The sequence below is a fragment of the Tetrao urogallus genome (genome assembly GCF_951394365.1).
Source record: "Tetrao urogallus genome assembly, chromosome: 12".
Taxonomy (NCBI): Eukaryota; Metazoa; Chordata; class Aves; order Galliformes; family Phasianidae; genus Tetrao; species Tetrao urogallus.
The window spans coordinates 56,687-72,721 of NC_136825.1; the positions used below are offsets into that span (position 1 = coordinate 56,687).

Below are 16,035 nucleotides of genomic sequence, written 5' to 3' on the forward strand. Positions count from 1 at the left end.
TGCTCAGTATCGGTTATGCAGTCCTGAACTTGCTCACAGACGGCAATAATTTGGACAAAGTTTGAGAATTACCCATTCATCCTCCCCCAGGCAAGCAATGTGGATTGTTCTACCATTCAGATGTTAGTTGTTAATCAAGCATAAAGGAAAAGATTGCCAGAGACTACTTGCTGTCCCCACCTTGGTGGGGCTTTTTAACAAACATTTACCAGGAAACACTGACATAAATCACTAAGGCGTTTCTGCTTTTAATGAAGTATCACTGGAGGAGGAAAAACAAAAAGCAAGAACGACCCATGCTTGAAACACCGAAGTGTATGTAAATGTTTGCCTGGAACTGCACAGAATTAGGAAGTGTCTTTCCTGTACACAGAAGCACAACAAATGAAGGGCACGTGGTGTAGTACTGAAATCATGAGACATGCACAGAATACCATGAACAGTGTTATTTGACAGCTTTATCCCCAGCGCTCTTTTGCTTCTGCTCTGGGTCCTTGTCACAACAGTAGCTGATACAAAGGACTTCCAGAGGAAGACCCCTGAAAACAACTACTTCCAGTTAGGAGCAATGGGCCTGGAGGGACAGAAAATTCTTCCACACAAGGAAAGACAAGAGTTATAAAATATACAACTTACTATACATTAGGTTGTCCCAGCATCACAAGAACAACCTCAGTGTTATGAAGAGTAGAAGAAAAACAAGCACTGAAGTTTCACAGCAGCAGCCTCTTCCATAGCACTGCTCCAATTTTAGTTAATGTTACTTCCATTATAGTGGACTCTGATAGATTATAATACCAAGAAACAGAGGATAGCACATCACTGCTTCCTTTGTTTTGAATTGTTTCATGCAGCTCAGAATTAAGTATGCAATGATCCTTTCCTACATTTAATAAAAAGGAGGCTTCAGATCAACCAAAACAATGAGTTCTCTAAATCGCTTCCCTTTTCAGTTCTGTCTTCCTTTGGCATAGGAACTAGAGGATATTTTTTGCATCCCTCAACCAGCAGAGGTATCTGCTGTGTTCCACGGCTTACTGCTGGATTTACATAGCTGCTTTTATTCTCATGTGAAGAGCAGATACTCCTGGGCATTCTTGATCCAGCCCAGCAGTGCCTGGCTACGCAGTGCCTTCCAGGCTTCTTGATAATTTAATGCAGCTTCCTTGTAGTCCAAGTAGGTTTCCAGAGTCTTCATCCTGACAGAAAACACACAGCAATGACAATTCTTATACTACTCTTTTAGATATATTGTCACAAAATGAAAAAAGCAACCAAACGTGTAAGAACACGATAATGTCCTATGAGCTTTTCCATGCCACTAAATGAAATTCTCCTGTTCTTCTAGTCTTCTGAATAAACTGTACCTGCTTTGTAATCTTACTTGGGTTACAGAGTTTGATTCTGCATGTCACTAGGGAAACCTAGAGAGACCAAGGCCTTTAGGAAACCAGTGTTTTCAGACACTGTCAGGATTCTTATACAAGAAAAAAAACTTGTCTGTCATGCTTCATACACACTCTTCAGCAACAGAAGTTATCAGCGCCTTTGTGACAATATATTACAGAGAACTTTCATGGTAATAAGAAATGCTGATGCAAAGTAGAAAAGGTGGATAAAGATGGGTGCTTTAATATTTTGCTAGAACAGCTGTGATTGCTGGTTGGCAGGGAAGGGGATAGGGAAGAAGAGTCTTCCAACATAAAATAATGGGAAAGAGCGAGATTAAAGTTAAATACACACACACACACACACACCAAATCATCTCCTTAAAGTGTAAGAGGCTCAGTCTTGGTGCTCTGCTCCCCTTCCTCATGTAGCATCCACTCCCTGCAATCTAAGAACCACTAGTTACTCTGCTGAATGCATCAATTTTCAGAAGACAAAATTACAAGTTCATGGCGTCTGATCACTAGTGAGAAAAGAGAACACAAACACCTCTAAAACAGTTTCATCAGGACTTCTTTCATTTCCTTGCACTTCTCCCAGCCTCTTCTCCCTTTGCTGAATGGCATCAGCTGCATGAGACAAAATGTTCATAAATTCAACCCAATATGAAGGGGATATCATGGGCAACACGATCTTCCTCAAGAAAGAGGAGCCAAACTGCTATAAGGAAGCCTAATGCAAGAGGTCTGTGGAGCAGGGCACTAGGCTCCAGAAAAAGTTTTCATGCTTTAAAGCACCACCAGTCACCACCACCACCCAAAATACCAGCAGATTGACCAGAAACTATAATTCAGTCTTTCAGCCTTCTGTTATAACAGTGTGATACACACAGCAAACCATGATATATTACCTATCCTAAAGACCCTAGGGCTGGAAAATGGAAGGCTGTGAACTTGCCTATGTGCCACTGCTGAACATAGGAGACGTACAGATCATAGAATGATTTGGGTTGGAAGGGATTATCTAAGTTACAGCCCTCTTCCACTAGAGCAGGCTGCCACGGCTCCATCCAGCCTGGCCTTGAACACTTCCAGGGATGGGGCATCCACAACTTCTCTTGTATGCACTCTGACAAACCTGCCTGCACAAACTGTGCTTCAAGGGCATCACTGAAGAGCTAAAAGACCAGCAATTATCTGCATAAGCAGAGCTCAGGAAACAACACAGCTCCAAGGACTGTGGACCTTAACCAGTTCCGATCAGGAGTTGTGTGCTTATACTCAAGGGTGATGACCGACGCATTCTTTGGGAAGAAATCATTATACTACCACACTTCCTATACTTAAAGTGCTTCTAAGATGTTTAAGATTTTGATGCTGTCCTTCACTGTAAATTCAGGCCATGACTTGTATTTGTCCTTTACTCTAGAATAGCTGGTGTCAGATGTTGTTTACATCTTCAGAACAGTTACCTGTACATTCTAGCATGGTCAAAGATCAAAAAAGAATTACAGTACACAGATTTTTGAGCTAACTTAATCTTGTTAAAGGTGAAACACCTATTTTCCTTGCGTTTACTGTAGATGCTGATGCATACAGATATATACACATACGTACATATGCATTACACAGACATTTTTCAGTCAGTTGCTAAACCAAGATAAAGATTGATTCCTACCTCATTTCCCTGAATGCTGTTTTGTTCTATTTTTTTTTTCTTTCCTAAATCTGCTGGCAACTAAATGGTTCTTCAGTACACATCCAGCAGTCTGACCCAATTTAAATAAAACACATAAGGGATTTGTCTAACTTAATTATTCCAATTGACCTCCTTCATGAAAATATTACAGTAGAAAGTAAGAAGAAAACCGAGTTGCTCCTCATGACACATTCTGACCACATTTTTCCATACTCATTATCAAAGGAATGATAACATGAAAGTGATGCAGCAGGTGAGATGGAACCAATAAGAGAACTGAATGAGGCAGCAGTCTGGCTGCAGTAGCTAAAAAAATAAAAAATAATAATAAAAAAAAAACAACCAAAAACCAAACCAGAGAGATGGATTTATACACCAGTAATTTCAAGCATTATGCCTCGAGCAGGCTCTCGGCTTGTTCCAATTTAACACTGCCCATGCTGATCCTCAGAAGAGATGTGAAGAATCAGAGAGAGGGACAAAAAAGCAGAAGCAGATTTAGATATAGGAAAAAAAAAAAAAACAAAAGATCATCATAATCACCTACATTAGTTCACTGCAAAGCTTTAAGTGCCTCAGTATCTTAGCAGTGAACAAAAGTAAATCAGAGAAGAGTTAAATGAAGTCCTGAAAAAAAAAAAAAAAGCAACTGGACAAGTTGGGTGGTGAGCTAGCACCTCTACTGTACAAACCGAGCTTGTGCAGTCTAAAAATAATGCCACATGTGCAAGTCATCTGCACTTTATCAGAAGACAAGACAGAAAAATAATAAAGGACAAAAATGTCAAAGGAAATTACAAAGCCACTGAACTCAAGAAGAGGCCTGAGGTGAAGTGACTTTATGTAAGGAGCACGTGATCAGCACAAGGAGTCAGCTACTCAACAATGAATCAGGTCATGCTATGTTCGGCAGAAAACACTGATGTAAGCCACAAGCAACTCCTTTGCAAAAGAGAGTGATAATTTTAAACTGAATTAAGAAGAAAATGTGCCTCTCCATATAGCATCAACTAAAACCATTTCAACAACATACGTCATGTTGACATCGAAGCTTTTAAATAAAGACACAGAAGATAACTGCAATCTGTAATTCACAAAACTTAAAACCAAGTAAAACCTAATAATTAAAGATTGAGGGTGCACTTACTATGGCTGAGTTTATCTTCCCTAGTGTCTTAGTGCCAATGAAAGGAAGAGATGGCCTATTTCCCCTGCTCCCAATCACACATACCTTCTATTTTTATTTATTTTGCATGGGTTCTTTTATTTGCTCCAGCTTTATCTCATCTCACTAGCTCCTGCTCCATCACATGCTTTGATGAACAAAGATTTTAGCATACATTTGACTAAAAAAATTTTATTCAAACTCTTATTATGAAGGAGAAAGAGATGGCATCTAATATAATTGCTTGAACACCAGTGAGATATCAATAATCACAGAACCATTTGAGGACAGAGGCTTTGAATCCCATGCTGAAGGTAAGTGGTAGCAGGTCACCTTTCCAGAAAATCCTACTTCCTTCCTCTCACCTCCCTCTTTGCTCCCCCTCTCCCCGTTGCTCACTGACATTGGACAAGATTGCTTCGACTCAAGGGGAAAAAAAAATTCTGCCAAGATAACAGATTGGAAAGGCTTACAGAGGGGTCCAGAAAACAGCACATCTAGAGAATGACAAGGCTCTGTGATCAGAAAAAGAACACATCAGTTCAAAAACAGTAAGCCTTCACACCAAAACAACCTGCAACTTCTTTTCTCTCATTAATACATGAGCTGTTTATCCAACAAGGTAATTTAAAACAAAAAGACTTCCTAACCCATCAGGGATATGACATATTACTATTACTCAAGTCTCAAATTTTAACAGTAGATTTATCTCAGGTTACACTGATTGGCAGAGCCTGGGATCAGCAGTGTTCCTGAACCTCATGAAAATAACTTATCACTCTTAAAGATATTATGAGAATGTATTTACCGGAGAGTGTCTGGTAAGTTCTCCTTTGAAATGCTTGTCACCAGCTTTTGGAATTCATGGAAGAGTTCCACTTTACAGATCTTTGATCTGATGGGGAAAAAGAAAAAGCAACAAGATAAGAAATGCACTTTCACTTATTAGTTCCTTCAGTGTCAGCCCTGTCAGGGCAAAATGCCTCTGCCCCATCCTAAAATGAGCTGCAGATATCACAGCTCAATCTCCCCCCCCTTAACTCTTCCCACCCCATCTGAGCTGCCCACTAATTTTTTTTTTTTTTTAAACTCTTGATTTAGATGTTACACAAAAAAAAGCTGAATTATCCCAACTGCCCCATGTAGCACTCTGACAGTTTGCAGAGAACATTTAGCATTATCTAGTAATTATCTAGTATTTCACATGGAGGAAAACAGACCAACAAACAACATTTTCCACCAATCACTCTGAGATTCCTTGAAGAAAAAATGAGGATAGAAATACAAAATGTTTATTATTAAGCAACCCCCCTCTAGTAAGTCTACAAATTCCTTATTTGTAGTACCTTTTACTACAAAAGCTCTTACAGAAAGAGAAATCTGCAACAACTAAAGAAGTCCTGCAACAGGCTCACTTCCTTCAGTCTCCAAAAGTTACAAAGTAAAAGCTCTGCTAGCTTTGCCAATAAATAAGCTGTCTTTTAATAAAAAATTATCACAGTTCCACAGCAACACTGTTAATGTTTTTCTTTATTAACAGCGACAAGCAAGACACAGTAACTTCTCAGCCCCTAAAGCCCTTAAAGAAAGTGAGTTCCTCTCACTTTCCCTCCCTTACACAATATATACTTATTCCCACTCCTTAAGTTTCTGCTCCAACAATGCATCACACACCACAGTGACCTAAAGGAGAGGCTAAAAGGTAAAATATGTGCATCCAGATATCACAGTATTCTCAAACCTGCTCTGAGAGCTTCCAATCCCCTTCTTTGTAGTTCCTTGCCGAAAGCCATCTGCGGTGACATCCAGAGGTCGCTCTGGAACTGCACTCCAACTGATAGCTGGGAACAGAAGATTGAGAACAAGGGAGACACTTTTAGAAACAAGACTTAACCATTCCCTCAATTTTCTGAGTTCACATGACACCATGCTACTTTCCCAAAGTAATTAAGACAAATAGAAAGAGGACTGTGTTTCTCTTGGGTACACAGGTAAACTCTGATTAGAAAAACAGTAATAAAAACAAATACACACACACTCTTCATCTTCATCAGCTCCTTTAAGAATCCATGCTTCTTTAAACATTCAGCGAACAGCTTCACCATTCTCCCCTTTTTAGAGGGATTCTATTCTCTTTGGTACATCCAGTCTAGACAAAGTATGAAGAAACTTCCAAGTTAGATGGCAGCTGCACATCAGTCTGCAAACTACCAGCCTACCTTTATACCTTTACCAGTCATCCTTTGTTTTCCTTATTATTTTGTGTATCCTCTAAATTGCTCTTCATGTGTCATAATTGACACATACCAAATGTACATAGTCATCATCTGTGAAAAAAGTTACTAGCTTATAGTCAAACAAAAATACTTTGGTGGAAGAGATAACAAGTGCCAACAACATTATGCTCTTTCCCTATCCTGACACCCGATTACCATCTTAACCTGTAGTGCTCTGCAGGCTGAAGCTTGGCATGTCCTACCTCACAGCCTTATAAATAACTACCAAACATCAGAAGAAGCAGGTTTGCAGAAACAAAACTGACATGCCCAGCCTGCCCCACTCTAACTGAACAGTAGTATCTTCAACATCTACTGCCTTGAGATAATTTCTGCTCCCTAAATTCTCTCATTCCTCTCTCTTCCTAATGGGTGAAAGAGCTGCATGTACATGAAGTCTAAAGAGAATTTTCACAGCTTCTCTTATGATGCCATCCTGCCATTCGAGATACTCAAGAACTACATAATATAAAGCATTATACATTACGCAGACCAGTAATGTATTGTGATTCAGCTAGCAGCTACAGTTGCTATGCTCTGCTTGATGTAAATTGTACTTACGCTGTGACTTAGGTGATTTAGTGCTGCAGTACTCCACAAAAGTGAAATCCCTACATAATGTCAAATAACATAAAATACATAAACATTAAACAATCCCTGTATAGAATACCTAAAAAATAAGTTGTTTAGAGGATACCAAACTCCAGAAAGTAGATTAAAACTGACTCGAAATTCCGAACTTTCTCTATTTTTTCCCATTTCTTTCTAGATATTGCAGATTTCAAAATATTAAGTTGAACATGTTCTTAGAAATACTAGCTGCAATGTACCAATCCAGAACATCTCAATATCCAGCTTAAGAACTATGAATTTAGATTTAATTTTGATTTTCATTGCTACATGAAGAACTCAATCTAGTATATTTCATATATGCAAAACAGTTTAATATTCACCAACTCCTTACATAGTGACCTAAGTGACCATACAAAAATACAACTTTTTTTTAAATTTAGTACATTTAGACACAGGTTGCCACAGACTATTTTTGCTTAGTTAATTCACACCACTTTTCAACGCTGGATTTTATTTCCCAAGTCCCAGTATAAAAATCTTTCCCTTATTGGCACCTACAGGTAATTACAAATTGAGGCATCTGTGAATTCCACACAGGAGCTCTTTATTTCTATGCTGTTTTATCATCAGGTCTGTTCTAATCACAGGGTATCTCCAAGTACAATAGCAGTTGAAGTTTTGAAAAACTGCTTAACCTCACACACACAATCAGTTCCCTCCCCCCTCCTTCCTCCACCAAAAACGAGACCACACTGCTAAATTACAACGTGATTTGCACATTAATTCATTATGATGAAAAAAAAAAAAAAAAAGCAACATCTCAAAGAACTTATAAATAAATAAACTTACAAACTTATAAAACCTTTATGCTATGCTCTCCTGCATTCCTTCTACATTCAAAAATTTCTGGAGAGTTTAAAAGCACACTTCAATATGGCAAATTTTCTATTGATCGAAAAGAAGGTAAAACTAATTAAAACAAGAAGTCTCAATATTTTTCTTTTCACCCTCAAAATTTTTGAATTGGCTAGTTATTTTTTGCCTTTCTTTAGATTATATATTCCTACAAATTCTTAGCTCATGCTCTGCCTCTACTTTCCTCTAGCACTTTCCAGCGCTGTCTTCAAATTACTCTACTGCTGTAAACCACGCTTTGCCTCCAGCAGTGCCAGTGAATGATGCCACATTTTACAGAACATCACCAAATCCACCTAATTTACATTCGCACCTTTGCATTCCATTACACAACCAGTCCACGTTCACTCACCTGCGCTACAGGGAACCAGTTTTCTTTTGCTGCTAATCTGACCTTGTTGGATGGCCTGACGGCTATGTTCAAACTGAAGGTCTGACTGCAGCAACTGAACCTCCTGAGTGCGAAAACCATCTGGTAACAATGAGATGTGCCGACACCTAAATAAACATGGAGAAATGCAAGCAATTTCAAGAATTGTACTCCAGGACAAGCAGATTCTGCACAATTTAGTTTCACAATCTAAAATGCGTTACATTTTAAAACAGAACTGAATGCAAGCTGCAAAACAGAGGTAAGAAGATCTGGGGACATTTCCCCCTTCTAAACAGTATCTGTTTAGGCTATGAAAAAAACAGCCACATAGTTTAGTAAGACCTTGTCCACCCTACATAAACTACAATGAACCAATTTTAATGCAGATACAGTTGAAAGCTAGGACAAATCCATAGAAGACAGGCAAAAATAAAAACTGCAATATAATCCTGCAATCAAAATGAAAAAAATAATCAGAAATTGTTTACACAGTCAACCACACTACATTAACAACATTTTTACAAACCTGAAGGTTCTTAATCAAAGACTAGAAAGTTCCATGAGTTCCAACCTCAGCACTGTTACCTTTACAAGAACTCAATAAATGTTATTAGAATTTGGGGTTGGACTTGATGATCTCTAGAGGTCCCATCTAACCCCTACAATTCTGTGATTCTGTGAATCACTTGAGGAGGAAAAAAATTGTGTATGTTTAACTATTGTAGTATTCACATAAAGCAGAAATGAATTAAAGCTAAGGGTCATCTTATCAGATGTACTTTGCAAAGTCAGTTTTCAGACTGTATTTATTAAGTAGCTGGTCAGGCACTATTTCTGCAACCTTTAAACATCTGAGCTCTTAAAAATTAGCAGCAAACTCACAAAAATGAAATTAATTACATGGTGAGTAGTCACGTGGCAAAGTCATAGTATTTATTTTCTACTCCTGGGACTAAATAACAAAATGGTGAAAACAGAAACCAACAAAAAAATATTCCTCAGTATGTTATTTTAAATTCAGCAAAGAAAACTCTGAAAAGCAACATAAAACCAGTACCTTCCTAAAACACCCACATATGAAAGTGTGCAGAAAGTCTACCAAAGTGCTCATTCATTGCCTTGTTAGTGAGACCATGTAGCAACTGAACAGATCAATACAATGGGAAAGGCGTCACAACAGAGGTTTGATGATGAAAGGACTGGCACAATAGAGGTGGTATAAAGGAAGGGAAGAAACTGCTCGCTGTATCAGAAGATTCCAGGTTCACAGGGGAGAGCTTCACCAAGGAGGCATCTCCAGCCAGAGCCCCTTCCCCAGTGGCAGTCAGCCCTTCAATGAGGTCTAAGAGCTGCAGCCAGGCTCCGCCCCTTCTGGCCCCACAGCTGAACTGCTTCACCTGTGCTCCCAGGGCTGACCAGGTCCTTTCTCCAGGTGCTCAGTGGTTCAGAATGTGACACAACAGTTACTATACAGACTTGTCTCCAGGACAGAAGTACTTGGGAGCTTAATTTAATTCAAGGAATTCATTATTCAGCCATTTGCAACTTTAGGAATGTATTGAGGACTCTACTACTCAGTTACCTAGAAGAGACAAAAGCTGCTTTTGCTCACCAACTCATCCCTATAAAAGAGGACTTGGAGGATTATTGAGAATATCCTGAGTATAGGCAACTGAATAAATTACAAGCTCTGCTTGACCTTCTTTGAGAAAATAAATTCTGGAAGACAGTGAGAAAAATTGAACTTTACTATGCTGAAAATATTCCAAACCTGCGTTCTTTCAGGCTTTACTTTCTGCTTCTAGAAAAGCTCGGGCAGGTAACAACCTCTCAATGTTCCACAAAGGAATAATCAAGCAGATCCTGAATCTAATGAATTGTTTTGTACACCTTCAAGTCTAATCAGTACTTTGATCAGCAGAAGTCATCTACACAGGGCTACTTTCTTAAAAAGTGAATTTTCAAAGTCCACACGTTCTGCAAGTGACTCTGGTGCTCAGTCTGGATATCTGCACAAGCTGTCTTCCATAACTCAATTTCTATACAAGCTACTCAACTTCCAGTGTAGAGCGCTTACCTTTCAATAATTGCTCTCTGCATAGCTTCTTGGCTGTATGGACACTTCCCCACTATAACTGCTGACAAATACACTGGATACTGCAGGAAATGCATCAGAAGGGCTCCTTGACAACCCAACACATTCCAGCGAGCCAGTTTATCACTGCAGGACATGGAGCATGTTCTATCCCCACGACCCGGCTTCACCCGTAATAACCCCACACAGTGATACTCTATGCCAGGTATTAGGGTGTCACTCAGCTCTCCAGGTACACATTTTGCTCCAGTTCTATGAACGTCTACTGCCTTCAGTTTGTCAATGCTGGTCTTCTTGTTAGCTGCTTGCATCTCTTCAGAACATTCACAGCACTCTGGACTCACGCTGCCTTCTGGTTTCACAAATACTTGCTGAATAGCCACGTCCTCAGTGATCGTGGAAAAAAATCCACCATCAGCATTCTTCATTCTCTTGATTATATGACTACCTGCCATCTTCTCTGATTTCCTTTTATCTTCTGGGCCCCTATGATCATGTTTACTACTGCACAACACTGATTGTCCAGTTACATCACGTCCATTCACTGATTTAGAAAGATGGTTCTCTGTTCCTCTAATTGGAATAATAGAAGCATCACCACCTAGAGAAGAATGAACATCAAAGTTAGCCAAATAGGTGTCTCATATGAGCTTAACAGATCAAAGCAATATTATGGCTACTACTAGCTTTCACAAATTTGTACTCAAAAAAATTATAATTACTGTAATACATTTTCCAAGCATGGCTATGCACAATGATCAGTGTGAAAAATCTGCAGGAAAACCAAATGATACAACCCCCAAAATAATAAAGAAAGCAGTACCAAATTAGAATGGAAATCATAATTCACGTCACTAAAACAAGCTCAAAACCAAAATTCCAGGATGAGTTTAAAGAAAAAAAAAAAAGAAAAAAAAAAAAAAAAGCCAAAAACCTGGGAAGCACGTGAGGAAAGTAAGTCAGGAAGTTACTATTAAACTTGAAGATGGTAGATTCTGTTCTTATCTTGCATTAATGAAGAAAATAATTACAGCCTATACCAGCAATGACATGAAATTTACAAAAACGTAACATGTCTGTACTAACTCACTGTTAAATACTGATGGGACATTTAGAGAGTACTCTGCTTTGGTAACAGACTAACGGTTGAAAGAGCACACGAGGAATCTGAACAGCTGAGAAGTGGCATTCCTATGTTTTGCCAACAGGCCTTTATCTCCATTGCAGTGCCATGGTTTTTTGTTTCTTTTCATTCATTAGTTTTGTTGTTGTTTTTTTTTTTTTTTTTTTTTTTTTTTTTTTTTTTTTTTTCCCCAAACACTGCAGGAGTGTCTTTCGTAACAAAAGAAAAGGATGCATTCCATTCCATAAGATGGGTAGAGAGACATGGCAGGACAGGAGTATTTATTTATTTACAGGAACTGTAGTAAATGCCCTTTTTTTTTTTGGTCCATAGAAATCTGAGTCCAGGAAAACAACATTTAAAGTAAAGTGATCAAGAAATGACAGGATGTCTAACATTTTCATTACTGGAAGCCAAACATCCCACCATACAGTGAGCAGTTTATTGGGTTTGATGAGTTCTCATGGATCATATCCAGTGAAATAAAATGCCAAACATATCTGTGGAAGCCCAGTCAAGTACCTCCCAGGGCACGTACTGATAGCGTTGACATGAACTACCTACCACCTTACTCTTACTCCTGAAAGCCTGAAAAAAGTAAAATCTTTTCTGTTTCTTACACTTGGGAATCATGAAATTGGTTCACTCCTAAATACTCACACGGGGTATGACTACAGAAGAAAATAAATACGATATTTGGCTTGAGTTTCCATTTCCCAGTTTCAGTTCCTGGAATAAAGATGCTGCACTGTTGGTAGGAAGCTGCCAGGTGCATTTGATGGAGAAGATACCTGTTAGACAGAAAGTTTCCAAGAACCATTTATTTCACTTTTGATGCATGGTAAAAATGACAAAACTTGTATGTCCAGTACTGTTTGCTCACTCCTCATCATGTATTTGAGGAGCCAATCAGTTATGCTTCTGTAGTCAGAGAGCATCCTGACATACTCCATAAACAAGCAAACCACTGCAACCTTAATGCGAGCTCAACCTAATGAGAGCTCAAAGGGTTAAATTCAGAACAGTTAACTACCTCCTCACATTGCACAGACAGGGCCTACTCCTACCACTCTAGCTTATCTCAGAGCTTATTACCAGCTCTGACACTCTATAAGAACCAGTTTAGAAGCAAAAAACTACAGAAAGTCAGATATTTGCTTCTGCCACCTTAGTTCCATGAACCAGCTTCCTCACGCTTTCCTCAGGAAATATCATTGAGCAGAACCCCCTGGAAGGTATGCAAAGGCGTGTGGAAGAAAAAGAGATGACACAGGATACCAGAATTACTTCATCAAGAGCAGGTCCTGCCTCACCAACCTTGTTGTTTTTTATGATGGCATTAATTGCATTAATAGATAAGGGAAGAGCCGCTGATGTCATCTATCTAGACTTCAGTAGGCATTTGACATAATCCGCCCATAACACTCTTCTCTCCAAATTGGAAAGATATGTGTTTATTGGTGGACTGTTCAGTTGACAAGGAACTGGTTGTGAGATCACACCCAGGGAGTGGTGTTCAATGGTTCAATGTCCACATGGAGACTGGTGACAAGTGGTGTCCCTCAGTACTGGGATGAGGGCTCTTTAACATCTTCATCAATGACACAACAGAATTGAGTGTACCCTCAGCAAGTTTGCAAATAACACCAAGCTGTGTGGCTGACATCTCCAAGGGAAGGGACGCCATTCAGGGGAACCTAGACAGGCACAAGGAATGGGTCCAAGCGAACCTTACTAAGTTCAAAAAATCAAAGTGGAAGCTGAACATGAGCCAGCAATGTGCCCTTGCAGCCCAGAAAGTCAACTGTATCCTGGGCTGCATCAAAACAATTGTGACCAGCAGGTCAAGGGAGGTGGTCCTGTCCTTCTACCCTGTACTGATGAAACCTCACCTGGAGTTGTGTATCCAGATGTGAAGTCCTTGGCACAGGAGAAACATGGACCTGTTAGCGCATGCAGAGGAGGGCCACAAAAATGATCCAAGGGATGGAAAACCTTCTGTTTGAGGTAGACTGAAGAAGAAAGCTCTGGACCAGGCTCTGAGCAACCTGACCTAGCTTTTCATTGCAGTGGAGTTGGACTAGATGACCTTTAAAAATCCCTTCCAACTGAAACTATTCTGTGATTCTAAGCAAACATAGGAATGTATGTGGAAATAGTGAAATGCTACCTTCGACACCTACTCATAATGCCAACACTGAAATCACATGAAATAACATCCTACTTCTTTGTAAAGGGTCTCTATAATAACAAGGAAGAAACAAGCATTCTCATTCCTGAAGCTGTCATTTCTGGCTATTTCAGACGTAAGTTAGAAGTTTTTTTCACATCACAAACAGCCTCAAGCAGCACTGAATAAGAGCACGTGTTCATGTCTCACCTCTGGAAGCTCCTTTTGGCCACAATTTCTGCATGACTGTCATTCAGAATGTCTCCTAATGCAAGAACCAAATGAGAATACACAGTATTAATGAACAGGAGAAAAGTTCAGCAGATTTGCTAGCATTTGAAGGGTTTAACATTGGTATTAGGTTATTCCAACCTATTTTAAACATCCGATCACTACAAAAGGAAATCAAAACTCCCTTTCAGTCTCTAGCAAGTCCCAAGGGGAAGTCTTAGCAGTAAAGATTGAAGTAAGGAAGGCAATAACTTGACCTTCTTAGTGTTCTGAGTGAACCAGGCAAAATCCATACTATGGATATATATTAGTTTTGTATCAACACAGTTTCAGATTAAAAAATAAAAATCGGAGGAGTCCAGATTTAAGATAACTTTCCTTTTGGGCAAGTGTTATAGAGCTGCTATGGCGCTACACAGACAATTGGAAATTGTAGCTACTGGATGTCACCTCTCTTATACGGATACTGCAGAGTCATAGAATATATAGAAAAGAAGAAAGAGCTGGCTAGTACCTCTCGTGTCATGCCTTCCTTAACACCACAAGTATCTTTCGTACTGGACAAAAACAAAACTAGACTGCAACCAGGTGACAGAAGCACAATAACTTCAGTTATGTTTTGTTCTGCTTTTAGCTATTAAATGTTTGGATAAGTAGATCTGGGATCTAAACTGCTCTTTTCCACACAAAGCTTATTTACCTTCAAGGCAGCAAATGTTTAAGGCCACTATTTTGTCAAACTCCTGTCTGCTTGCTACGGATTCACACTTCTGGCTTCAATCCAGAAGACCGAATTCAATGCCTTGAATATTCTTCATCAATTCTATGACATCACCAAGAAGGAAGTTAAGACAAGTAGTCTTGGATTTTACATAATGCTTACCAGTTTTTCTCATTTTGTTTAGTCCAATACATTTTGTTCCAGTTCCGAGAGCAACAACCTCCTTGGTTACTGAAAAAGAAAACAAACTGGACAACTATCACCAGAAGCACTGTTCTCATACAGTTATTTTGTTAAAATGGTACAGAAGACTGAATGGGTACAGTAGGGTAACGTACAGGGAGGCAGGCAGCGAGATGTTCCAACTATAGAACTGAACGCAGTAGATACAACCACCAGTGTCATGATCACAAAGTACAGGTACTAGTATCGGTATGACACACTAGGCAACAAGCAGTGAGCAGCAGCAAAAGACTCCTCATATATCTAAGAAAGAAGTATGAGTTACAATCTGCATTACAGCAACTTCAAAGTGCCAATTAAAGAAAAGAAGATGATGGGGAACAACAGCAGAAAAAGCACAGTGCACCAACGCTTTTACTGCAGGTATCTAGGACCTGCCCAGCCTTTCATCGCTTACTAAATAGCTGAATGCAGGCTTTCACCTTCTTAGTTGCAGTCTGGAAAGAACAGTATTTCACTGCAACTCTCTTTTTTCAGACAGAAATTGTAAAAGCTCTTACCAGAAGAATTTCACAATAGAAAGAAATGAGACAGGAAAGGGTGCGTTTGTTATTTTAAAATAAATAAATAAATGGGTATCCTGAAGGATAAAAAAAAAAAAAAAAAAATTATCGCAAAGTTTCACCACTGCCCCTCAGCTTCAAAGCACAACTCAGTTCTCACCCTGCAGGCTCCCCACATCAGCAGAACCCTCTCCATTAGCTGCAGATTCCACTTTGACCACAGCTGCCAGCAAAGTCCATTCTCTGCTTGGATCTGGCTTTCCCTGCTTAGGGAGTCTGGTCCTATAATGCTCATAACATAACTCCGCAATTTCATCTGCTGACCACATGGCGCCCGCTGCAAGTGCGGCTTCTGCGCTGGATGCAACCACGGTGACAAGCCCGTCCCCTCAAATCTTGCTACGTTGCTGTGCAACACCTTTCTGGGACAGATTCCAAGGTGCTTACACCTCCCCTTTCCAAACTGTCACGCCAAACAGAAGTTTTCTAGTTTCTCCCAAATTGTTCGGAATAATAATAAACCAAAGCCACGCTGGACCCCGAGCAGCCCACGAGCAGCA

General features: G+C 39.5%; 1 protein-coding gene across 1 annotated transcript; it reads right to left on the reverse strand.

Moving 5' to 3' along the window:
- Positions 1-1,066: 1,066 nt before the first annotated feature.
- Positions 1,067-15,804, reverse strand: ADAT1 (adenosine deaminase tRNA specific 1; the record flags this gene model as incomplete). The annotated part of the gene is made up of 9 exons (XM_079541615.1): positions 1,067-1,199; positions 5,061-5,147; positions 5,994-6,093; positions 8,369-8,514; positions 10,467-11,085; positions 12,268-12,398; positions 13,988-14,042; positions 14,892-14,960; positions 15,636-15,804. 9 exons carry the CDS (start codon positions 15,802-15,804, stop codon positions 1,067-1,069), a joined length of 1,509 nt encoding a protein of 502 aa, XP_079397741.1.
- Between the last annotated feature and the right edge of the window lie 231 nt (positions 15,805-16,035).